At 44.8% G+C, this 27177-nt stretch overlaps 1 protein-coding gene across 1 annotated transcript; it reads right to left on the bottom strand.

The window, feature by feature from the left end:
• Positions 1–1002: 1002 nt before the first annotated feature.
• On the bottom strand, positions 1003–26925 carry LOC133575608 (neuromedin-U receptor 1-like). Its single transcript, XM_061928299.1, has 4 exons — positions 26841–26925; positions 9333–10023; positions 7420–7653; positions 1003–1340 (listed from the first exon to the last, which is right to left on the bottom strand). Exons 2-4 carry the CDS (start codon positions 10012–10014, stop codon positions 1003–1005), a joined length of 1254 nt encoding a protein of 417 aa, XP_061784283.1. The 5' UTR covers positions 10015–10023; positions 26841–26925.
• Positions 26926–27177: the final 252 nt, after the last annotated feature.

The following is a 27177-nucleotide window of genomic DNA, read 5'->3' as shown; positions in this document are numbered from 1 at the left end:
AGGACGAGGAATAGCTAAACATGCTTCACTACACACCGGAGTCACAATGTAAACAAATGCCATGGGTGGATCGACACCTGGCATCCGCTGTAATGATACCAAGTACAATAGCGTATCTAGTCGATACTACTATGATTACGTCGATTATTTTTAACATCTTCTTTCGTTTAAAAAAAAAAATTCTATTATGTTTATAAACACATGAGGACTTTGATGTATGATCCTGTAACGACTTGGTATCGGATTGATACCCAAATTTGTAGTATCGTCCAAAACTAATGTAAAGCATCCAAACAACAGAAGAATAAGTAAGTATTACATTTTAACAGAAGTGTAGATAGAACGTGTTAAAAGAGAAAGTAAGCAGATATTAACAGTAAATGATAAATAATACATTTTCTACCACTTGTCCTTAATAATTTTGACAAAATAATAGTTGTCTAGTATGTTCACTATGTTATTTAAGGACAAATTTGCAATAATAAACATGTTTAATGTACCCTAAGATTTTTTTGTTAAAATAAAGCCAATAATAAAAAAAAATTTGTGGTCCCCTTTTATTTAGAAAAGTACCGAAATAATTTTGGTACCGGTACCAAAATATTGGTATCGGGACAACACTAATATCCACAAAGGTCCGTGAGCAGGTTGTGTTATGTGTGACCAGGTTGTTTGGATTGGGTCATGTATAAAAATGCTGTAATGTGTGCACCCGAATTAATCACGTTGTCCACAAGATGGCGGCAAACTTGCGGCAATTATACTGTCATATATTTAAAATTAAATTGGAGGCACTCCGTGGACCAGATTCCTTAACAAACTTGAGGCGTCTCACAGGCCAAACCGAACATGCGGGCTGTAGTTTGGAACACTTCATATATTTTGTCCATTTGCATACTACTGTAGCTTATCCTATCCTGCCCTTGTTGACGTCGTGGCATTTGCCGCCAACGAACCCTTAAATGCTTCGTACGAGTGCATGAATAAAAGATGTATTCATGTTTAGCCTTCCCTGTTCAAGGTGATTTGCTTCAGAGTCCATTTAGAGCTGCCGTGCGTTTTCCGACTCGAGCTACGCTGCGTCATCTCTAGGCTCGGGCGCGTCGGCCAGACGTTTGCGAAGCAGGTGACGTGGCCGAACATCTCCCTGAAGCGCGTGGACATGAGGTTGTAGAGGATGGGGTTGATGGCGGAGCTCAGGTAGAAGAAGACCCCCGAGACGACGTGGACGTGCTCGAAGATCTCGATGTGCCGCTCCACGGACGAGTCCATGTAGCTCCACATGAGGCGGTCCACGTGGAAGGGAGCCCAGCAGAGGCCGAACACGATCACCAACACACCTGCATGAATAAAACATATATTGTAGTAAGTGGATGAAGCAACAAGGGCTGGTCCTAGAATGCTGCTGCACGACTGCTGAATGGAACTAGGAGAAGAAGAATATAGTTTGTCTATTGGACTTGTTTCTCCGCAATGGGGATTAAATAGAATTATATATTTTTCCCAATATCCACAATCCCATTGTCCCATAATCTTGGTTGACAAGACTCTGCAGCATCGCGTGGACATCGGGGGCGGTACCTCTGGATTGGCAGACCAAGGTGGTGGTTCCTCTCTTTAAGAAGGGGAACCGGAGGGTGTGTTCCAACTATCGTGGGATCGCACTCCTCAGCCTTCCCGGTAAGGTAGTAGTTTAGTCTTTATTTGAAGGGACAATGCACAGAAACATTAAGCTCAAAGACAAATATGTTCTGTACCAGATTATAGCTAAATAGCTCATTTCCATCTGCAGTCCCTATCTGCAGTATTCAGGTGTACTGGAGAGGAGGTTACGCCGGATAGTCGAACCTCGGATTCAGGAGGAACAGTGTGGTTTTCGTCCTGGTCGTGGAACTGTGGACCAGCTCTATACGCTCGGCAGGGTCCTTGAGGGTGCATGGGAGTTTGCCCAACCAGTTTACGTGTTCTTTGTGGACTTGGAGAAGGCATTCGACGGTGTCCCTCGGGAAGTCCTGTGGGGAGTGCTCAGAGAGTATGGGGTATCGGACTGTCTGATTGTGGCGGTCCGCTCCCTGTACGATCAGTGTCAGAGCTTGGTCCGCATTGCCGGCAGTAAGTCGGACACATTTCCATTGAGGGTTGGACTACGCCAAGGCTGCCCTTTGTCACCCTTTTCTGCTGCAGCCTTCTTCCGCCATCTCAGACGATGTAGTTCTTAAATCTACCGTCTTCCGCCTGCTCCGCCGTTGAGGTCTTCACCGTATCCCTGGCTAGGGGGCAGTCAGGTACTAGGCCTTTGCCAAGGGCCACCTGGGGTAACAGTAGTAAAGGGGTTAACCTCCTAGTGCCCCAAGACCCCCATAGAGGAGCCTCCACTGCCGGATGCACTTTAATGTCATGCCCAGGACCAATGTTCCCTCTCATTTTTCATGTGTGTGAGCAAACGCAAAAACTCCCTGAGCATTCAGTGGAGTTTTTGCGTTTGCAACTATCGTGGGATCACACTCCTCAGCCTTCCCGGTAAGGTAGTAGTTTAGTCTTTATTTGAAGGGACAATGCACAGAAACATTAAACTCAAAGACAGATATGTTCTGTACCAGATTATAGCTAAATAGCTAATATCCATCTGCAGTCCCTATCTGCAGTATTCAGGTGTACTGGAGAGGAGGCTACGCCGGATAGTCGAACCTCTGATTCAGGAGGAACAGTGTGGTTTTCGTCCTGGTCGTGGAACTGTGGACCAGCTCTATACTCTCAGCAGGGTCTTTGAGGGTGCATGGGAGTTTGCCCAGCAAGTCTACATGTGCTTTGCGGACTTGGAGAAGGCATTCGACCGTGTCCCTCGGGAAGTCCTGTGGGGAGTGCTCGAGAGTATGGGGTATCGGACTGTCTGATTGTGGCGGTCCGCTCCCTGTACGATCAGTGTCAGAGCTTGGTCCGCATTGCCGGCAGTAAGTCGGACACATTTCCATTGAGGGTTGGACCACGCCAAGGCTGCCCTTTGTCACCCATTTCTGCTGCAGCCTTCTTCCGCCATCGCAGCCGATGTAGTTCTTAAATCTACCGTCTTCCGCCTGCTCCGCCGTTGAGGTCTTCACCGTATCCCTGGCTAGGGGGCAGTCAGGTACTAGGCCTTTGCCAAGGGCCACCTGGGGTAACAGTAGTAAAGGGGTTAACCTCCTAGTGCCCCAAGACCCCCATAGAGGAGCCTCCACTGCCGGATGCACTTTAATGTCATGCCCAGGACCAATGTTCCCTCTAATTTTTCATGTGTGTGAGCAAACGCAAAAACTCCCTGAGCATTCAGTGGAGTTTTTGCGTTTGCAACTATCGTGGGATCACACTCCTCAGCCTTCTTGGTAAGGTAGTAGTTTAGTCTTTATTTGAAAGGACAATGCACAGAAACATTAAACTCAAAGACAGATATGTTCTGTACCAGATTATAGCTAAATAGCTAATATCCATCTGCAGTCCCTATCTGCAATATTCAGGTGTACTGGAGAGGAGGCTACGCCGGATAGTCGAACCTCTGATTCAGGAGGAACAGTGTGGTTTTCGTCCTGGTCGTGGAACTGTGGACCAGCTCTATACTCTCGGCAGGGTCCTTGAGGGTGCATGGGAGATTGCCCAGCAAGTCTACATGTGCTTTGTGGACTTGGAGAAGGCATTCGACCGTGTCCCTCGGGAAGTCCTGTGGGGAGTGCTCAGAGAGTATGGGGTATCGGACTGTCTGATTGTGGCGGTCCCCTCCCTGTATAGTCAGTGTCAGAGCTTGGTCCGCATTGCCGGCAGTAAGTCGGACACGTTTCCAGTGAGGGTTGGACTCCGCCAAGGCTGCCCTTTGTCACCGATTCTGTTCATAACTTTTATGGACAGAATTTCTATGCGCAGTCAGGGCGTTGAGGGGATCTGGTTTGGTGGCTGCAGGATTAGGTCTCTGCTTTTTGCAGATGATGAGGTCCTGATGACTTCATCTGGCCAGGATCTTCAGCTCTCACTGGATCAGTTCGCAGCCGAGTGTGAAACGACTGGGATGAGAATCAGTCGCAAGTCCGAGTCCATGGTTCTTGCCCGGAAAAGGGTGGAGTGCCATCTCCGGGTTGTTGAGGAGACCCTTCCCCAAGTGGAGGAGTTCAAGTACCTCGGAGTCTTGTTCACGAGTGAGGGAAGAGTGGATCGTGAGATCGACAGGCGGATCGGTGCGGCGTCTTCAGTAATGCGGACGCTGTATCGATCCGTTGTGGTGAAGAAGGAGCTGAGCCGGAAGGCAAAGCTCTCAATTTACCGGTCGATCTACGTTCCCATCCTCACCTATGGTCATGAGCTTTGGGTTATGACCGACAGGACAAGATCACGGGTACAAGCGGCTGAAATGAGTTTCCTACGCCGGGTGGCGGGGCTCTCTCATAGACCCGTAGCCCAGCAATCGAACCCAGGACCTTCTCACTGTGAGGCACCATGCTGCCCTGTCACAAATACTAGTATCTGCAAAACGCTTGTGTTTCCGAGACATGTGAGCGGTACATGAGGATTTTATCTAAAAAGCATTTGTACAACCTTTCACTGGACAACTCACAACATGGCCTTCAAGTGACAACACAAACCCCTAAAACATTTAAGGTATGCTGTAAATTTAGCCTTACCTCTGGACTTTTTGACGATAATACGGACCGTAGATGGTGAAACCCCTAAATTCCTTGCATTAGCTGGTTGACAAATATTCATCTTAAACAATTTGCGACGTTTCCGGGTGTTGTTGATAAATGGCTTTCACTTTGCATAGTAGAGTTTTAACTTGCACTTACAGATGTAGCGACCAACTGTAGTTACTGACAGTGGTTTTCTGAAGTGTTCCTGAGCCCACGTGGTGATATCCTTTACACACTGATGCCGGTTTTTGATGCGGTACCCCCTGAGGGATCGAAGGTCACTGGCATTCAATTTTGGTTTTCAGCCTTGCCGCTTAGACTATCTGGACCTTTTGACGATAATACGGACTGTAGATGCTGAAACCTATAAATTCCTTGCACTAGCTGGTTGACAAATATTAATCTTAAACAATTTGCGACGTTTCTGGGTGTTGTTGATAAATGGCTTTCACTTTGCATGGTAGAGTTTTAACTTGCACTTATAGATTTAGCGACCAACTGTCGTTACTGACAGTGGTTTTCTGAAGTGTTCCTGAGCCCATGTGGTGATATCCTTTACACACTGATGTCGGTTTTTTATGCGGTACCCTCTGAGGGATCGAAGGTCACGGGCATTCAATTTTGGTTTTCAGCCTTACCTCTTAGACTATCTGGACCTTTTGATGATAATAGACGTAGATGGTTAAACCCCTAAATTCCTTGCACTAGCTGGTTGACAAATATTAATCTTATACAATTTGCGACGTTTCCGGGTGTTGTTGATAAATGGCTTTCACTTTGCAAAGTAGAGTTTTAACTTGCACTTACAGATGTAGCGACCAACTGTAGTTACTGACAGTGGTTTTCTGAAGTGTTCCTGCGCCCATGTGGTGATATCCTTTACACACTGATGTCGGTTTTTGATGCGGTACCCCCTGAGGGATCGAAGGTCACGGGCATTCAATTTTGGTTTTCAGCCTTGCCTCTTAGACTATCTGGACCTTTTGACGATAATAGACGTAGATGGTGAAACCCCTAAATTCCTTGCACTAGCTGGTTGACAAATATTAATCTTATACAATTTGTGACGTTTCTGGGTGTTGTTGATAAATAGCTTTCACTTTGCATAGTAGAGTTTTAACTTGCACTTACAGATGTAGCGACCAACTGTAGTTACTGGCAGTGGTTTTCTGAAGTGTTCCTGAGCCCATGTGGTGATATCCTTTACACACTGATGTCGGTTTTTGATGCGGTACCGCCTGAGGGATCGAAGGTCACGGGCATTCAATTTTGGTTTTCAGCCTTGCCGCTTAGACTATCTGGACCTTTTGACGATAATAGACATAGATGGTGAAACCCCTAAATTCCTTGCACTAGCTGGTTGACAAATATTAATCTTATACAATTTGCGACATTTCTGGGTGTTGTTGATAAATGGCTTTCACTTTGCATGGTAGAGTTTTAACTTGCACTTACAGATGTAGCGACCAACTGTAGTTACTGACAGTGGTTTTCTGAAGTGTTCCTGAGCCCATGTGGTGATATCCTTTACACACTGATGTCGGTTTTTGATGCAGTACCGCCTGAGGGATCGAAGGTCACAGGCATTCAATTTTGGTTTTCAACCTTACCTCTTAGACTATCTGGACCTTTTGACGATAATACGGACTGTAGATGGTGAAACCTCTAAATTCTTTGCATTAGCTGGTTGACAAATATTAATCTTAAACAATTTGTGACGTTTCTGGGTGTTGTTGATAAATAGCTTTCACTTTGCATAGTAGAGTTTTAACTTGCACTTACAGATGTAGCGACCAACTGTAGTTACTGGCAGTGGTTTTCTGAAGTGTTCTTGAGCCCATGTGGTGATATCCTTTACACACTGATGTCGGTTTTTTATGCGGTACCCCCTGAGGGATCGAAGGTCACGGGCATTCAATTTTGTTTTTCAGCCTTGCCGCTTAGACTATCTGGACCTTTTGACGATAATAGACGTAGATGGTTAAACCCCTAAATTCCTTGCACTAGCTGGTTGACAAATATTAATCTTATACAATTTGCGACGTTTCCGGGTGTTGTTGATAAATGGCTTTCACTTTGCAAAGTAGAGTTTTAACTTGCACTTACAGATGTAGCGACCAACTGTAGTTACGGACAGTGGTTTTCTGAAGTGTTCCTGAGCCCATGTGGTGATATCCTTTACACACTGATGTCGGTTTTTGATGCGGTATCGCCTGAGGCATCGAAGGTCACGGGCATTCAATTTTGGTTTTCAGCCTTACCGCTTAGACTATTTGGACCTTTTGACGATAATAGACATAAATGGTGAAACCCCTAAATTCCTTGCACTAGCTGGTTGACAAATATTCATCTTAAACTATTTGCGACGTTTCCGGGTGTTGTTGATAAATGGCTTTCACTTTGCACGGTAGAGTTTTAACTTGCACTTACAGATGTAGCGACCAACTGTAGTTACTGACAGTGGTTTTCTGAAGTGTTCCTGAGCCCATGTGGTGATATCCTTTACACACTGATGTAGGGTTTTTGATGCGGTATCGCCTGAGGGATCGAAGGTCACAGGCATTCAATTTTGGTTTTCAACCTTACCTCTTAGACTATCTGGACCTTTTGACGATAATACGGACCGTAGATGGTGAAACCCCTAAAGTTTTGGGTTTTGTACGTACTATAATCATAGTAATTCAGGTTATGTACTGTTTCTTGGTTTGCGAGAATCCACTGCATTTACTACTGTGATAAACTATTTTTTTTTTACAGTGTTTATACCTACACAGCATTTTGGTGACTTGAAAGTTGCGTTTGTTCAGCTTCAGCCTGTGGGATCTGCTAAGGGTTTCCGGTCCGAAGCTGCACCGGTCATCCACCACGGTCATCATCCTTTCCCTGTGCAGCTGCAAGCCGATAAGAAGGTAGAGGATGCTAATGATCAGCATGGGCAGGATGAAGAAGGCCAGCGTGGAGATCAGGATGATCAGGTTGTACATCCACTTGGGCTTGATCAAATCTGAGGGTTGAAATGCGACAAAGAGAGATGGTACAGTAGATCAGTGTTTTTTAACCACTAGTTGTGCCGTGAGATACAGTCTGATGTGCCGTGGGAGATTATCTAATTTCACCTATTTGGGTTGAAAATATTTTTTGCAAACCAGTAATTATAGTCTGCAAATGTGTTGTTGTTGAGTGTCGGTGCTGTCTAGAGCTCGGCGGAGCAACCGTGTAATACTGTTCTATATCAGTAGGTGGCAGCCGGTAGCTAGTTGCTTTGTAGATGTCGGAAAAAGCGGGAGGCAGGGTGCAGGTAAAAAGGTGTCTAATGCTTAAACCAAAATTAACAAAAGATGAGTGCCCCGAAGAAAAGGCATTGAAGCTTAGGGAAGGCTATGCGGAACGAAACTAAAACTGAACTGGCTACAAAGTAAACAAAAACAGAATGCTGGACGACAGCAAAGACTTACTGTGGAGCAAAGACGGCCTCCGCAATGTACAAACCCCGTTTCCATTTGAGTTGGGAAACTGTGTTAGATGTAAAAATAAACGGAATACAATGATTTGCAAATCCTTTTCAACCCATATTCAGTTGAATGCACTACAAAGACAAGATATTTGATGTTCAAACTCATAAACTTTTTTTTTTTTTTTGCAAATAATAATTCGAATTTCATGGCTGCAACACGTGCCAAAGTAGTTGGGAAAGGGCCTGTTCACCACTGTGTTACATCACCTTTTCTTTTAACAACACTCAATAAACGATTGGGAACTGAGGAAACTAATTGTTGAAGCTTTGAAAGTGGAATTCTTTCCTATTCTTGTTTTATGTAGAGCTTCAGTCGTTCAACAGTCCGGGGGTCTCCGCTGTCGTATTTTACGCTTCATAATGCGCCACACATTTTCGATGGGAGACAGGTCTGGACTGCAGGCGGGCCAGGAAAGTACCCGCACTCTTTTTTTTTACGAAGCCACGCTGTTGTAACACGTGCTGAATGTGGCTTGGCATTGTCTTGCTGAAATAAGCAGGGGTTGCCATGAAAAAGACGGCAGCATATGCTGTTCCAAAACCTGTATGTACCTTTCAGCATTAATGGCGCCTTCACAGATGTGTAAGTTACCCATGTCTTGGGCACTAATACACCCCCATACCATCACAGATGCTGGCTTTTCAACTTTGCGCCTATAACAATCCGGATGGTTCTTTTCCTCTTTGGTCCGGAGGACACAACGTCCACAGTTTGAAATGTGGACTCGTCAGACCACAGAACACTTTTTTCCAGATGTAGCGACCAACTGTAGTTACTGACAGTGGGTTTCTGAAGTGTTCCTGAGCCCATGTGGTGATATCCTTTACACACTGATGTCGCTTGTTGATGCAGTACAGCCTGAGGGATCGAAGGTCATGGGCTTAGCTGCTTGCGTGCAGTGATTTCTCCAGATTGAATATGGGTTGAAAATGATTTGCAAATCATTGTATTCCGTTTGTATTTACATCTAACCCATTTTCCCAACTCATATGGAAACGGGGTTTGTACATTGATGCATGGTTGGTTATGGTTTAAAGTCATATCCAACAATGATGGTGTGCCTCTGGATTTTTTGACGCAAATGTGCCTTAGCTCAAAAAAGGTTGAAAAACACTGCAGTAGATGACTGGGTTTACTTTGAGAAGTTTAAGAGAAGTTCTATACGTACGGCAGACGGCAGAGCGGGGGAAGTGCCGCCCAAACCTCGGCGGCAGCACCGCGATCCCGTGCAGGCTGGTGTTCGGCACGGAGCACAGCATGGAGAGCAACCACAGCACGAAGATGACCCTCTTGACGTGCGAGGACGTGGTCATGTGTCTGACCTTCAGGGGGTGCACCACCGCCAGGTAGCGCTCCACGCTGAGCGCCGTCACGTTGAGGATGGAGGCGAAGCAGACGGTCTCGAACAGGAAGACCTTGAAGTTGCAGCCTCCCTCGCCGAGCAGGAAGGGGTAGTTCTGCCACATCTCGTAGAGCTCCAGCGGCATGCCCAGCAGCAGCACCATCAGGTCCGACACGGCCAGGCTCAGCAGGTAGTAGTTGGTGGGCGTCTGCATGGATTTGTAGCGCAGGATGACCGCGCAGGTGAGGGCGTTCCCCAGGACGCCTACCAGAAAGATGACCAGGTAGGTGACACAGACCGGAAGGAAAACCGGGGACCTCAGTGGCCCGAGTTGCCTGGCGAGATATTCCTCCTCACTCAGGCACATTTCCTCCACCTCCTCCTCAGTGGCGTTCTCCAGTAACCAAGAGATGTTCATTCCGCACAGCACCGCCACGTCTGGACACCCGACATCACTGAAGAAATCCGTTCTGAAAAGACTTGCTCGGGAACAGTTGAGCTGCGGCATCCTTCCTGTCTTCCAAAAATAATAACACAAGGAGAGAGACAGTACTTGTTTAAGGTGAACATATTATTCTGGGAAGGTTTAAGTAGCTCCAGAGTGCATGTCATAATCCCACATGGCAGTTTTGACCTTGTTCGCTATTATTTCCTGTCTTGGTGCTCTTATTTTGGTTCTACAGGGTGACACAAAAAAACGTTCATCAATAAGAATCGAATAACTTCCAAAATTCTATTTAGATTAACACAAAAATTCAGCTACATTAGGTTAAGTCTATGTAGCAGACCTCTCTAAAGTTTCAAGTCTGTACCACAAAAACTCTTTGTTTAACTGGCGCTGGAAAAACTTGCTCTAAATGAGCTCTCAGTTGCTGCAAGCACATTTGGATCCGGCAGGCAAAGTTCTCGATGACCCTCCCACATTCTTCCCTTGGGATCTCTCCTATTGTTGCTGTGATTGCTGCCTTCAGATCAGGGATAGTCTGGGGGTTGTTGCCATACACCCTGTCCTTAAGGTATCCCCACAGATAAAAATCTGGGGGAATGCGGCGACCACTCCGGGTCACACCTGCGGCTGATCAGTCGGTCAGGGAAACGATGCTATAGCCATGCCAATGATTCGTTTGAGGTGTGGGGGGTGGCACCATCCTGCTGGAACCACTGGCGGTCCCTGACGACTTCTCTTCGTCGACCAAGTGCTGTCCAGAATTTGCCAAGCACCTGAACATATCGCTCGGTGTCGATTGTCACAAACCGCTCGAATGGTCCAATGATGCCATGTTTGGAGATGGCGACCCATGCAGTGCACTTGACAAAGTCTAATGGCCTTTGCAGACAGTACTCAGGGGGTGTGCTACCCCAGAATATGTTGTTCTTAGAGTTCACATGACCTGACAGCAGAAAATGTGCCTCATCCGAGAACCAGACATTGTCAAGGAAGTCTGGCGCAGCGTCAATCTTATCGCAAAACCACTGGCACATGATCACTCGTTTCCTCATGCTGGCAGGTGTAAGCTTTTGTTTAATCTGTATCCTGTAGAGATAGAGGTCAAGATCTGCAATCAAAATTCTCCGCACAGACTCCCGGTTCATTCCAAGTTCCTGACTTCGTCGACGCACAGACTTACGTGGGCTGGGGACAACAGAGTCTCTGACTGCATCAACGTTCTGACTGCATCAACGTTCTGTGGTGTCCTTGAGGATTTCGGTCGTCCAGAGTGTGATTGTCTGTTAGTATCTTTACGATTGAGGTTATTAACAGTCCCGTGGGGTTCGGAACTTGTTGACCCATGTGTAGATCATTGTGTGGGCAGGAAATTCACCACATCCAAACCGTTCTTCGAATTGCAATCGAGCCGCGTGGATAGAATTCAGCCGAAAATGGGCCTCAACTATAAATGTCTTTTGTTCAGTAGTCCATGGCATCTCGAAGTTGAAATTTTCCAAACTTTTAGAACATTAATTCTTCTTGGTAAATATGAAAAATAAAAATAATTGATTAATTATTTCAAAAGTTATTCAAGTTTAGGTGATGTCAGAGGCAGATATTTACATATATCCGTATTTAAGTGTTACTTCTTTATTTTTCATAATCATATTACAAAACAGCTAGTGTTCTTCTTCCAATTGTGGTCTTTTGGTTGTCTGCAAATACTGTGTGCTAACCTTGACTTTGGAATGTAAAGAGGAGAGATACTCCTTTTCCTTATCTGTTCCTGTGTCCAGCTGCGGAGGACAATGGGCATGTGTTTGGGCTAGAGAGAGAGACAAGACAACGAAGGTTGGGAGGGAGAGACACTTGATAGAAGAGAAGGTTTCCATATTTTAGATCAGACCATCTTAGCTGCGCGATTGAATGTTCTATGCTGGACTGGTCTCATTATATTTCCAAGGCTTTGGAGATAAAATTACAAAATACCTATTCTGTCTCTGGTGGTTCTTCTACTCAGCTGTACTGTCATAAAGAGCTTGGGAGCGACCAGCCGCTTGAATTCCCTGGGAGGAACAACTGGTCCAAACGCAACAGTGATGAACACTTTTTTTGTGTCACCCTATACTTCCTGTTGGATTCCTTGTTTTGCTGCACCTTCGGGGCGAACAAAGTAGCAGCATGAGGTAACAGGTGTATTTACTAATAGATGAACAAAAAGCGAGCAAAATGCTGAACACTTACGGGAAATGTGGAGCAGATGGCATCCACACATACGAGTGTACTTGTGCTTAGCATCAACAAAGGATCGTCTGTGGCAGGGGCGTCAAACTAGTTTTAGATGGAGGGCCACACAGAGAAAAATCTACTCCCAAGTGGGCCGGACTGGTAAAATCATGACACGACTTCAGATTGTTTTCTTTGTTTAAAAATAGAACAAGCACATTCTTAAAATGTACAAATCATACTTGTGGAAGTCGCTTCCTAACGGTCCCACTGTCAGACACGGCACCGGAGCCAAGCGTGCAGGTTTAACAAGGTCTTTAATGATAATGTTGTCGACAAAAGTTTTCTCTCCAAGTCACGTCCATATCCTCTCCCCTCTCCTGCTCCCGGCCGCTTACTGTTAAAGACAACAGATGATTAGATTAACACGTACCACCTGTGAAATCGAATCAACTGCCAGCTGTGTCTCGCCGTCAGCACGGCCATGCCCCCGTCTGATGGTGCTCTGTCCTCAGCACCATGGACAGAGGCGGCGACTTTTGCTCCTGCAGGCAACGCTGGCTACATCTCCCTCCACAATAATGTTGTTGGCTCGAACCCGCCTTTCATCGGCAGCAAGTTCTGCCAGCACCTCAGTTGGCAGCATGCCGGGACACGCCCCTGCTCGCACTGGGCACCTCACACCCACGCAACAGCGAAGCTGCAGGCAATCATTAATCCGCGCACCTAGTACTAATCACGACAAGCAGCATAAAGACAGGCGGCATGGAGCCTACGCCGGAAAGTAGTTTCTCCTCGCAGTAGTTTCTCCTCCCGCGTACTTGCTCTCTCCTCGTCTTCCCAGTTTCCCGCGTCTCATGTCCTTTGTGTTCTCCACAGTGTCCTTCCTGTTCCCCGTGTTCCAGTTGTGTATCTCGACTTCCCTCTGGATTCTGGACTGCCTCCCTCGATCCTCGACCCCCGCTTAGACACGGACCTCGTTGCCACTTGCCTGCCCACGGACTACCTCTTTGCCTCGCTCCTTTGAACTGACGAAAGATTCATCCAACACGCACTTAAAGCAAACCTCTGATTCTACACATCGTCTTGCACCAAACATTTAGAGTAGCATACGCCTCCCACACACTCATCAAACGTTTGACACCCCTGGTCTATGGTCTCGAACATCAACAAACAGTGTCTCGACTACAAAAGGAGAAGTAGCATCAACTTAGATAGTCTTGATTGCAAACCGAAAACAGGTGAGGGGAAATGAACTCGGACAAAAGTGAAGCAGCCACGGGAAAACACCGACAAAACCGGAAAAGCCACCAAAATAAAAGCACAGGACAGGCACTAATTAGTCTAATTAGTGACACTTGTCGCTTCCTTGCCGGTGCAAATCATTTTGCTTTGGTCTTCTTTGCACTTCCATGCTTTGTTTGGCACTACCAGTGTGTGGAAGACTTGCTCTTCCGGGTTCTTAGGACCACCAATCACGGACATGACAGCTTCATTCATAGTTCTGAACAATGATTTATTTTTCAAAATAAATGTTCTTTGTGTTCCTTTCCAGTCATTGCGTTACGTCTCCGTCCTCGCTCTCTCTCATGCTCGTGTTCGTACTCGTTCTCCATCATCAACAACCCCCTTTCCTTCCCGGCTGCTGCTCTTTAACAGAGCGACCGGTGATTGGATAAACCGGCCCAGGTGTGCCATCCACGCACCTGTCGCTAATCTCGAAGCAGGCCCTGGCACACCCCGCTTCGCTGCAGGTCCGCAGGCCACGCCCCCCCACACAGTGTTTTTCAAATAAATGTACTTCTTGCCTGTACTTCACCTTCCTTGCTCTGCATCCCGGGGTCCAAACCAACAACGCCAACATAACAGTATAGCTGCAAAAATAAATGGGAATTAAGTGGACTTTATGGGAACTACATAGGAATTTGCAAAAATATACATTGGCCTACATTGGATTTACAAACCCCGTTTCCATATGAGTTGGGAAATTGTGTTAGATGTAAATATAAACGGAATACAATGATTTGCGAATCATTTTCAACCCATATTCAGTTGAATATGCTACAAAGACAACATATTTGATGTTCAAACTGATAAACTTTTTTTTTTTTTTGCAAATAATCATTAACTTTAGAATTTGATGCCAGCAACACGTGACAAAGAAATTGGGAAAGGTGGCAATAAATACTGATAAAGTTGAGGAATGCTCATCAAACACTTATTTGGAACATCCCACAGGTGAACAGGCTAATTGGGAACAGGTGGGTGCCATGATTGGGTATAAAAGTAGATTCCATGAAATGCTCAGTCATTCACAAACAAGGATGGGGTAAAGGTCACCACTTTGTCAACAAATGCGTGAGCAAAATTGTTGAACAGTTTAAGAAAAACCTTTCTCAACCAGCTATTGCAAGGAATTTAAGGATTTCACCATCTACGGTCCGTAATATCATCAAAGGGTTCAGAGAATCCGGAGAAATCACTGCACGTAAGCAGCTAAGCCCGTGACCTTCGATCCCTCAGGCTGTACTGCATCAACAAGTGACATCAGTGTGTAAAGGATATCACCACATGGGCTCAGGAACACTTCAGAAACCCACTGTCAGTAACTACAGTTGGTCGCTACATCTGTAAGTGCAAGTTAAAACTCTCCTATGCAAGGCGAAAACCGTTTATCAACAACACCCAGAAACGCTGTGGGCTTTGCTGGGCCTGAGCTCATCTAAGATGGACTGATACAAAGTAGAAAAGTGTTCTGTGGTCTGACGAGTCCACATTTCAAATTGTTTTGGAAACTGTGGACGTCGTGTCCTCCGGACCAAAGAGGAAAAGAACCATCCGGATTGTTATAGGCGCAAAGTTGAAAAGCCAGAATCTGTGATGGTATGGGGGTGTATTAGTGCCCAAGGCATGGGTAACTTACATATCTGGGAAGGCGCCATTAATGCTGAAAGGTACATACAGGTTTTGGAGCAACATATGTTGCCATCCAAGCAACGTTACCATGGACGCCCCTGCTTATTTCAGCAAGACAATGCCAAGCCACGTGTTACATCAACGTGGCTTCATAGTAACAGAGTGCGGGTACTAGACTGGCCTGCCTGTAGTCCAGACCTGTCTCCCATTGAAAATGTGTGGCGCATTATGAAGCCTAAAATAGCACAACGGAGACCCCCGGACTGTTGAACAACTTAAGCTGTACATCAAGCAAGAATGGGAAAGAATTCCACCTGAGAAGCTTCAAAAATGTGTCTCCTCAGTTCCCAAACGTTTACTGAGTGTTGTTAAAAGGAAAGGCCATATAACACAGTGGTGAACATGCCCTTTCCCAACTACTTTGGCACGTGTTGCAGCCATGAAATTCTAAGTTAATTATTATTTGCAAAAATACAACACAATTTCCCAACTCATATGGAAACAGGGTTTGTAAAATAAATTGCAAATAAGGCGAGATGCTTGTTTTCTTCCTTCTGTTGGTGGCACCCTTGAACATATCATGGACACTCACCCAAACCCCAGCCTAGGTGGTGCAGCATCATTTGCACTTTCCTTCACTCTCAAATTAAAAACAAATATATTTGATAATATTGATATTTTGCTTATGTATATTTTGTTTCTCTAAATTCCAGTGTATTTTACTTTAGTTTTGTATAAATATATTATATATTACAATTACAAAACCCAAAACCAGTGAAGTTGGCACGTTGTGTAATTCGTAAATAAAAAGAGAATGCAATGATTTGCAAATCATTTTCAACTTATATTCTATTGAATAGACTGCGAAGACAAGATATTTAATGTTGGAACTGAGAAACTTCATTATTTTTTGCAAATAATCGTTAACTCCATTCAATAAACAACAACAACAACAATTCAGAATTTTAATGGCACCAACACATTGCAAAAAAAGTTGGCATTTTTACCACTGTGTTACATGGCCTTTCCTTTTAACAACCCTCAGTAAACATTTAGGAACTGAGAAGACCAATTTTTTCAGCTTTTCAGGTGGAATTTTTTCCCATTCTTGCTTGATCCATCCATCCATCCATTTTCTACCACTTGTCCCTTTTGGGGAGCCTATCTCAGCTAGTACAGCTTAAGTTGTTCAACAGTCCGGGGGTCTCCGTTGTGGTATTTTAGGCTTCATAATGCGCCACACATTTTCAATGGGAGACATGTCTGGACTACAGGCAGGCCAGTCTAGTACCCGCACTCTTTTACTATGAAGCCACGTTGATGTAACACGTGGCTTGGCATTGTCTTGCTGAAATAAGCAGGGGCGTCCATGGTAACGTTGCTTGGATGGCAACATATGTTGCTCCAAAACCGGTATGTACCTTTCAGCATTAATGGCGTCTTCACAGATGTGTAAGTTACCCATGTCTTGGGCACTAATACACCCCCATACCATCACACATGCTGGCTTTTCAACTTTGCGCCTATAACAATCCGGATGGTTCTTTTCCTCTTTGGTCCGGAGGACACGACGTCCACAGTTTCCAAAAACAATTTGAAATGTGGACTCGTCAGACCACAGAACACTTTTCCACTTTGTATCAGTCCATCTTAGATGAGCTCAGGCCCAGCCAAGCCGGCGGCGTCTCTGGGTGTTGTTGATAAATGGCTTTCGCTTTGCATAGCGGAGTTTTAACTTGCACTTACAGATATAGCCACAAACTGTAGTTACTGACACTGGTTTTCGGAAGTGTTCCTGAGCCCATGCGGTGATATCCTTTACACACTGATGTCGCTTTTTGATGCAGTGCCGCCTGAGGGATCGAAAGTCACGGGCATTCAATGTTGGTTTTTGGCCTTGCCGCTTACATGCAGTGATTTCTCCAGATTCTCTGAACCCTTTGATGATATTACGGACCGTAGATGGTGAAATCCCTAAATTCCTTGCAATAGCTGGTTGAGAAATGATGTCAAGCCTTATCCCTTATTGATTGAACTATACTGGTCCTTTGGGTTTGACATTGTCATTCACTTGAGTGCCTGCTACTTTGTGTTGGAATACGTCCTTTAGCATTTCAATTTCTGATCCTTTCGCAGGTGCATGAAGTGTTCAAATGCTTGGCAGTACAATGGGAGTTCATCACCAATCATTTTTGGCACATAAGAACCAATCACTAGCGCATTGTCCCCTGCTATTGTTCACCTCCTCCGAATCAGCAGCAACCACCAAAAGGCACAAAATAAGACAAATCACCTCCACAGTCCTAATAAGCTCTGGAGTACGTGGGACAAAAGAATGAAAATGAGAGTGTGTTGCACTGCTTCAACCTTTTTTGATGACGTTTTCCGCGACATCACAGGCAGAATTTAAACCGAAAGAACAGGATTTACTCAACTTTGATGAGAAAAATAGCCTCGGAAATCTGGTACGAAATACACAAAACTGAGGGTTGTTAAAAAGCCAACTCTAAATATTCCATCCATTCATCCATCTTCTACCGCTTATCCGAGGTCGGGTCGCGGGGGCAGCAGCCTAAGCAGGGAAGCCCAGACTTCCCTCTCCCCAGCCACTTCGTCCAGCTCTTCCTGTGGGACCCCGAGGCGTTCCCAGGCCAGCCGGGAGACATAGTCTGCCCAACGTGTCCTGGGTCATCCCCGCGGCCTCCTACCGGTCGGACGTGCCCTTAAACACCTCCCTAGGGAGGCGTTCGGGTGGCATCCTGACCAGATGCCCGAACCACCTCATCTGGCTCCTCTCGATGTGGAGGAGCAGCGGCTTTACTTTGAGTTCCCCCCGGATGACAGAGCTTCTCACCCTATCTCTAAGGGAGAGCCCCGCCACCCGGCGGAGGAAACTCATTTCGGCCGCTTGTACCCGTGATCTTGTCCTTTCGGTCATGACCCAAAGCTCATGACCATAGGTGAGGATGGGAACGTAGATCGACCGGTAAATTGAGAGCTTTGCCTTCCGGCTCAGCTCCTTCTTCACCACAACGGATCGATACAGCGTCCGCATTACTGAAGACGCCGCACCGATCCGCCTGTCGATCTCACGATCCACTCTTCCCTCACTCGTGAACAAGACTCCGAGGTACTTGAACTCCTCCACTTGGGGCAAGATCTCCTCCCCAACCCGGAGATGGCACTCCACCCTTTTCCGGGCGAGAACCATGGACTCGGACTTGGAGGTGCTGATTCCCATCCCAGTCGCTTCACACTCGGCTGCGAACCGATCCAGTGAGAGCTGAAGATCCTGACCAGATGAAGCCATCAGGACCACATCATCTGCAAAAAGCAGAGACCTAATCCTGCAGCCACCAAACCAGATCCCCTCAACGCCTTGACTGCGCCTAGAAATTCTGTCCATAAAAGGTATGAACAGAATCGGTGACAAAGGGCAGCCTTGGCGGAGTCCAACCCTCACTGGAAACGTGTCCGACTTACTGCCGGCAATGCGGACCAAACTCTGGCACTGATCATACAGGGAGCGGACTGCCACAATCACCCCATACTCTCTGAGCACTCCCCACAGGACTTCCCGAGGGACACGGTCGAATGCCTTCTCCAAGTCCACAAAACACATGTAGACTGGTTGAGCAAACTCCCATGCACCCTCAAGGACCCTGCCGAGAGTATAGAGCTGGTCCACAGTTCCACGACCAGGACGAAAACCACACTGTTCCTCCTGAATCCGAGGTTCGACTATCCGGCGTAGCCTCCTCTCCAGTACACCTGAATAGACCTTACCGGGAAGGCTGAGGAGTGTGATCCCACGATAGTTAGAACACACCCTCCGGCTCCCCTTCTTAAAGAGAGGAACCACCACCCCGGTCTGCCAATCCAGAGGTACCGCCCCCGATGTCCACGCGATGCTGCAGAGTCTTGTCAACCAAGACAGCCCCCAGTTTTTCTTCATAAATGGAACCAAAAACTGAAGTACCTCCACTTACACACTTGTATGTCAAATCAACGTCAATCAATTCATCTCATTTTAATCTGTGCCTGGCCCCCGAAAGAGCGATTTTCCCCCCCCCCCATGTTACATGTCTTTTAACAAGAAAAACACACTCTTAAATAATATATTGTGGAAGTCGCTTCCTAGCGGTCCCAATGACGGACACTTCACAGGATCCAAGCTTGCAGGTTTTAACAAAAAGCTTGGATGGCAACATATGTTGCTCCAAAACCTGTATGTACCTTTCAGCATTAATGGCGCCTTCACAGATGTGTAAGTTACCCATGTCTTGGGCACTAATACACCCCCATACCATCACAGATGCTGGCTTTTCAACTTTGCGCCTATAACAGTCCGGATGGTTCTTTTCCTCTTTGTTCCAAAGGACACGACGTCCACACTTTTCCACTTTGCATCAGTCCATCTTAGATGAGCCTCGGGCCCAGCGAAGCCGGCGGCGTCTCTGGGTGTTGTTGATAAATGGCTTTCGCTTTGCATGGCGGAGTTTTAACTTGCACTTACAGATGTAGCGACAAACTGTACCGTATTTTCCGCACCATAAGGCGCCCTGGGTTATAAGCCGCGCCTTCAATGAACGGCATATTTCAAAACTTTGGCCACCAATAAGCCGCCCCATGTTGTAAGCCGCATCTAACTGCGCTAAAGGAATGTCAAAAAAACAGTCAGATAGGTCAGTCAAACTTTAATAATATATTAAAAACCAGCGTTCTAACAACTCTGTTCACTCCCAAAATGTACGCAAATGTGCAATCACAAACATACGTATATCAACATGGACAGAGCTGCGTGAAAAAAGCCACCCGGCCTCTTCGCGTAAACTTAAACTTACCTTAACCACTCGCTCATCTTTTCTTCATCCATCCCTTCGAGTTAGCTTTTATGATGACGCCGGCTGGAAAGGTCTCTTTTGGCAAGGTCTTCCTTTTGAATATCACCATGGGTGGAAGTTTCTGGCCATTAGCATGGCAAGCTAGAACCACAGTGAAGGATGACTTCTCATTCCCTGTGGTGCGAATATTCACCGTACGTGCTCCCGTTGTATCCACAGTGCGGTTCACAGGAATATCAGTTGCTGTGAAATAGTAATCCGTGTGCGGATGGAGAGATTGCGTCTTTTCATGAACCGGATCCCGGTCGCTTAGTAGGAGCCATTTTGTGGTCTTTACAGATGTAAACACACAAAGGAAATGAAACGTACGGTGATATCCGCGCGCTTTTTCTTCTTCTACGCGGGCGGGTGGTTGCTTACAGTAGAAGAAGAAGCGCTTCCTGTTCTATGGGGGCGGGTGCTTACCTTGGCGGTTGCTTGCGTAGAAGAAGAAGCGCTTCCTGTTCTACCGGGAAAAAGATGGCGGCTGTTAACCGAAGTTGCGAGACCGAAACTTTATGAAAATGAATCTTAATATTTATCCATATATAAAGCGCACCGGGTTATAAGGCGCACTGTCAGCTTTTGAGAAAATTTGTGGTTTTTAGGTGCGCCTTATAGTGCGGAAAATACGGTAGTTACTGACACTGGTTTTAATTTAAACAGAAAGAACAGGATTTACTCAACTTTGATGAGAAAATAGCCTCGGAAATCTGGTACGAAATACACAAAACTGAGTGTTGTTAAAAAGCCAACTCTAAATATTGCCTAAAGTTTTAATGATCATATGTTTTATCAACAGTTTTCTTCTCCCAAAACGTGACTTTTCAGTCGCGTCCGTAACCTCTCCCCCTCTCTGCTCCCGGCCGCTTACTATTAAAGGGGAACATTATCACCAGACCTATGTAAGCGTCAATATATACCTTGATGTTGCAGAAAAAAAGACCATATATCTTTTTAACCGATTTCCGAACTCTAAACGGGTGAATTTTGGCGAATTAAACGGCTTTCTATTATTCGCTCTGACGTCACATCGGGAAGCAATCCGCCATTTTCTCACTTTCGTCGGTGTGTTGTCGGAAGGGTTTAACAACACGAACAGGGACGGATTCAAGTTGCACCAGTGGCCCAAAGATGCGAAAGTGGCAAGAAAATTGGACGAAATTTGTTCAAAATACGAGGGTGTGGGGCAGGGGCGTCACTAGCTTTTAAGGACAGGGGGGGGGCTTTGCACAGGATGCGAGCGAATGTTACGCACGAGCACAAAACTTCACAAACGGCTAACAAAGACTTAGAAATTATTCATTGTTATTATTATTATTTTTTTTAAATGCACGGGACGAAATGAAATGCTCCCCGGGACGATGGCTTTTAACCATTTTTTGTCCTTTTCTTTTTATGTATTTATTCATTTTACATTTTATATTAAATGTCTTGGTTTTTCCACCCTCTGAAAATCCTATGAAATGTTTAACAAGCCATCCTATAATAATAAAACAGCTATTAATGTAACAATACAATAAAACAAATATATTTAATGATGCTTTTTTTCATTATTTTAACAATAGGATAATGTATATTACTTTATATAGATTCTACAAGAAACACAAAACTTAAAAAAAATAAATGATTTACAATTGCACACACAAGGTTTTGTGCAGCTTCACTCATTGTAAAGGAAGATAATGTGCTTCGTACACCTGCAGGACCGCAAGCAAGGTCGCAGAGAAAATGCGGGCTGGAATTTGAGTGTTTGAGTGGGCATTTTCTATATGAACAAGTGGAATGGATTGGATACCGACGCACTAAAGGGGCTCTCTACCTTACGCTACGAAGTGAGGGGAAACTGAGTGAGTAATAACAGGTTATATGATTATTTATTTAAACTCATATTTGGGCCACTTTATAATGAATATGTCGGCATTTATTTGTAAAAAAACCCCAAAAAACACCAAATTATTTAGGGGGGCTTAAGAATATTTTAGGGGGGCTTGAGCCCCCCTAAAATAGGGCTAACAACGCCAATGGTGTGGGGAAAGCCGACGAAATGGTCGGTCGTTTGTTCGGCACACTTTACCGACGAAAGCTATGCTACGACGGAGATGGCAAGAATGTGTGGATATCCTGCGACACTCAAAGCAGATGCATTTCCAACGATAAAGTCAAAGAAATCTGCCGCCAGACCCCCATTGAATCTGCCGGAGTGTGTGAGCAATTCAGGGACAAAGGACCTCGGTAGCACGGCAAGCAATGGCGGCAGTTTGTTCCCGCAGACGAGCGAGCTAAACCCCCTGGATGTCTTGGCTCACACCGTCCCTTATGCCACCGAAGATGATCAAGAGAAGAATATCGACCCTAGCTTCCCTGGCCTGCTGACATCAACTCCAAAACTGGACAGATCAGCTTTCAGGAAAAGAGAGCGGATGAGGGTATGTCTACAGAATATATTAATTGATGAAAACTGGGCTGTCTGCACTCTCAAAGTGCATGTTGTTGCCAAATGTATTTCATATGCTGTAAACCTAGTTCATAGTTGTTAGTTTCCTTTAATGCCAAACAAACACATACCAATCGTCGGTTAGAAGGCGATCGTCGAATTCGTCCTCGCTTTCTCCCGTGTCGCTGGCTGTCGTGTCGTTTTCGTCGGTTTCGCTTGCATACGGTTCAAACCGATATGGCTCAATAGCTTCAGTTTCTTCTTCATTTTCGTTTTCGCTACCTGCCTCCACACTACAACCATCCGTTTCAATACATGCATAATCTGTTGAATCGCTTAAGCCGCTGAAATTCGAGTCTGAATCCGAGCTAATGTCGCTATATCTTGCTGTTCTTTCCGCCATGTTTGTTTGAGTTGGCATCACTATGTGACGTCACAGGAAAATGGACGGGTGTATATAACGATGGTTAAAATCAGGCACTTTGAAGCTATTTTTAGGGATATTGCGTGATGGGTAAAATTTTGAAAAAAACTTCGAAAAATAAAATAAGCCACTGGGAACTGATTTTTAATGGTTTTAACCCTTCTGAAATTGTGATAATGTTCCCCTTTAAAGACAGCAGATGATTAGATTAACACGTACCACCTGCCAGCTGTGTCTCGCCGTCAGCACAGCCCTGCCCGATGGCACTCGTCCTCAGTAACCATGGACAGCGGCGGTGACTTTTCCTCCTGCAAGCAGCGCTGACTCCACCTCCCCCACATATATATTGTATAAAAACAATACAATAGAATGTACTAATAACAACTACAGTAGATTTATGAAGTAATGTGAGAATAATGTACAGTATTTACCATGTAGAGTGACCTTCTACAGTATCTCCTTTGAACTGCCTATCCGTCAACTTTTACTTTTTATGGATACATGTCAGCTGTTAAGATTTTATTTTACCGCCGGTCGATCTACGTTCCCATCCTCACCTATGGTCATGAGCTTTGGGTTATGACCGAAAGGACAAGATCACGGGTACAGGCGACCGAAATGAGTTTCCTGCGCTGGGTGGCGAGGCTCTCCCTTAGAGATAGGGTGAGAAGTTCTGTCACCCGGGAGGAGCTCAAAGTAAAGCCGCTGCTCCTCCACATGGGGAGGAGCCAGATGAGGTGGTTCGGGCATCTGGTCAGGATGCCACCCGAACGCCTCCCTAGGGAGGTGTTTAGGGCACGTCCGACCGGTAGGAGGCCACGGGGAAGACCCAGGACACGTTGGGTAGACCAGTGGTCCCCAACCTTTTTGTTTCAACGCTTGAAAATTTGTCCCACGGACCCGGGGGATTGGGGGGGTTTGGGGATGTGGGGGGTGGGGGGTATGTATTATTATTTAAAATTTTTTTTTTTTTTTTTTTGTCATAAAAAAATACAATCATGTGTGCTTACGGACTGTATTCCTGCAGACTGTATTGATATATATTGATATATAATGTAGGAACCAGAAATATTAATATCAGAAAGAAACCCTTTTGTGTGAATGAGTGTGAATGACTTACATGAATGGGGGAGGGAGGTTTTTTGAGTTGGTGCACTAATTGTAAGTGTATATTTTGTTTTTAATGTTGATTTAATAAAAAAAAAAAAATATATATATATATATATATATATATATATATATATATATATATATATATATATATATATATATATATATATATATATATATATATATTTATTGTGCGGCCTGGTACCAATCGATCCACGGACCGGTGGTTGGGGACCACTGGGGTAGACTATGTCTCCCGGCTGGCCTGGGAACGCCTCGGGATCCTTCGGGAGGAGCTGGACGAAGTGGCTGGGGAGAGGGAAGTCTGGACTTCCCTGCTTAGGCTGCTGCCCCCGCCACCCGACCTCGGATAAGCGGAAGAAGATGGATGGATGTTCAATGTACCCAAATATTTTTTGTTAAATAAAGCCAATAATAATAATCCCTTTAATTTAGACAAGTATCGAAAAGTATCGACATACATCGTGGTACCGGCACCAAAACGTGCAGATAGGAACACATTAGGGATGTCCGATAATGGCTTTTTTGCCGATATCCGATATTGTCCAACTCTTAATTACCGATACCGATATATACAGTCGTGGAATTAACACATTATTATGCCTAATTTGGACAACCAGGTATGGTGAAGATAAGGTACTTTAAAAAAAATTATAAAATAAGATAAATAAATTAAAAACATTTTCTTAAAGTAAAACAATATAAAAACAGTTACATAGAAACTAGTAATGAATGAAAATGAGTAAAATGAACTGTTAAAGGTTAGTACTATTAGTGGACCAGCAGCACGCACAATCATGTGTGCTTACGGACTGTATCCCTTGCAGACTGTATTGATATATATTGATATATAATGTAGGAACCAGAATATTAATAACAGAAAGAAACAACCCTTTTGTGTGAATGAGTGGAGGAAGGTTTTTTTTGGGTTGGTGCACTAATTGCAAGTGTATTGTCAGGCTTGTCCCTGACAGTTTGGTTAAGTTTGAGTTTTTCCTCTGTTTTGTTTTATTTCCTGTCAGCACTCTTATTTTGGTTCAGTTTCCTGTTGTTCTCTCTGAGTGCTGTCCCCTCAGCTGTGGCTGATTGGCACCTGGCCCACACCTGGTGTCAATCAGCCAGCTGCTATTTTTATACCTGCCCTGCCCTCCAGTCACTGCTGGATTATTGTCGTCCCAACCTGTCATTGTCGATGTCAAAAACCGACATCAGTGTGTAAAGGATATCACCACATGGGCTCAGGAACACTTCATAAAACCACTGTCAGTAACTACAGTTGGTCGCTACATCTGTAAGTGCAAGTTAAAACTCTACTATGCAAAGCCAAACCCATTTATCAACAACACCCTGAAACGCCGCCGGCTTCGCTGGGCCCGAGCTCATCTGCGATGGACTCATGCAAAGTGGAAAAGTGTTCTGTGGTCTGACAAGTCCACATTTCAATATTTGGAAACAGAGGACGTGGTGTCCTCCAGAACAAAGAGGAAAATAACCATTCGGATTGTGATAAGCGCAAAGTTGAAAAGTCAGCATCTGTGATGGTATGGGGGTGTATTAGTGTCCAAGACATGGGTAACTTACACATCTGTGAAGGCGCCATTAATGCTGAAAGGTACATACAGGTTTTGGAGCAACATATGTTGTCATCATGGAAGCCCCTGCTTATTTCAGCAAGACAATGCCAAGCCACGTGTTATAACAGCGTGGCTTCGTCGTAAAAGAGTGCGGGTACTAGACTGGCCCGCCTGCAGTCCAGACCTGTCTCCCATGGAAAATGTGTGGCGCATTATGAAGCGTAAAATACGACAGCGGAGACCCCCGGACTGTTGAGCGACTGAAGCTCTACATAAAACAAGAATGGGAAAGAATTCCACTTTCAAAGCTTCAACAATTAGTTTCCTCAGTTCCCAAACGTTTATTGAGTGTTGTTGAAAGAAAAGGTGATGTAACACAGTGGTGAACACGCCCTTTCCCAACTACTTTGGCACGTGTTGCAGCCATGAAATTCTAAGTTAATTATTATTCGCAAAAAAAAAATTAAAAAGTTTATGAGTTTGAACATCAAATATGTTGTCTTTGTAGTGCATTTAATTGAATATGGGTTGACATATTGTATTCCGTTTATATTTACATCCAACACAATTTCCCAACTCATATGGAAACGGGGTTTGTAGCTCTGTCTACTTTTGTTCACTCTGCTCATGTCATAGTTCCTTCGTGGCACAGTAAGTGTTTTTGTTTCTCGTCGACAGTTAGCCTTTGTGCTATTTTAGTTCATGGCCAAGTTTGTTCTCCGCCTTGTGCGCGCCTTTTGTTAGTTTTTTTTTTTTTGCTATAGTGTTAAATTAAATCATGCCTTCCGCCTTCTCTGCATCTTGGGGTTCGTCACCTACACAACCTGACATATATCTTGTGTTTTTTTATGTTGATTTAATAAAATAAAAAAAATAAAAAAATAAAAAATAAAAAAACGATGCCGATAAAAAAACAAAAACGATACCGATAATTTCCGATATTGCATTTTAAAGCATTCATTAGTGTGGCATACAAAAAATGTCCTTTTTGTGAAATCTAAAGCTCTCTCTCCAGCAGTCTCCACTGTCCTAAAAGCAAGCTAGAATTAACGACGCGACCATTCTGCAGTAATCCAACACTAAGCAAAGCCACAAAATATCACACTCAGTAAAAAAAAAAAAAAATCCATACCATAATAATTCATCTAACCATACTGTTGTTAGTCCGTAGTCCCAAAACCTGCAGCATGCACTCCAATGTATCACACGTTCATACAGACTTTTGGTCTGTATTTTAATTGCATAAAACATGCAAGAACACTTATGGGGCTTTGGAGAAAGATAAAAAAAATATTTAAAAAAATAATACAAACCTGCAGATTGTAGTTCTCAGTGGAACTGTCCTCTTGTTCCTTGTGAAATGAACACCATCTGAAGATATGGGAGAGAAAGTATGATGGTCATGTTCCTGTGTGCTCTTAGACCCTCACACTGCTCTCTCTCTCTCTCTCTCTCTCTCTCTCTCTCTCTCTCTCTCTCTCTCCATCTTGTAACGTGATGGAGGAGCAGCATCTTGTGCTACAGGTGGATTGTCACACGGAGCCACAAACCTGCTGGTGTTTTGTTCCGGGAAAGAAAAAAAAAAGACGGAACAAAATGAGGTGTTTGGTTGTCGTGGCAACAGGTTGTTTGCTTACATCTAATTTAAGT

This window comes from Nerophis lumbriciformis, linkage group LG33 (genome assembly GCF_033978685.3).
Source record: "Nerophis lumbriciformis linkage group LG33, RoL_Nlum_v2.1, whole genome shotgun sequence".
NCBI classification, from domain to species: domain Eukaryota; kingdom Metazoa; phylum Chordata; class Actinopteri; order Syngnathiformes; family Syngnathidae; genus Nerophis; species Nerophis lumbriciformis.
The sequence above is the reverse complement of the archived record's forward strand: the minus strand, read 5'-3'. Positions and strand labels throughout refer to the sequence as shown.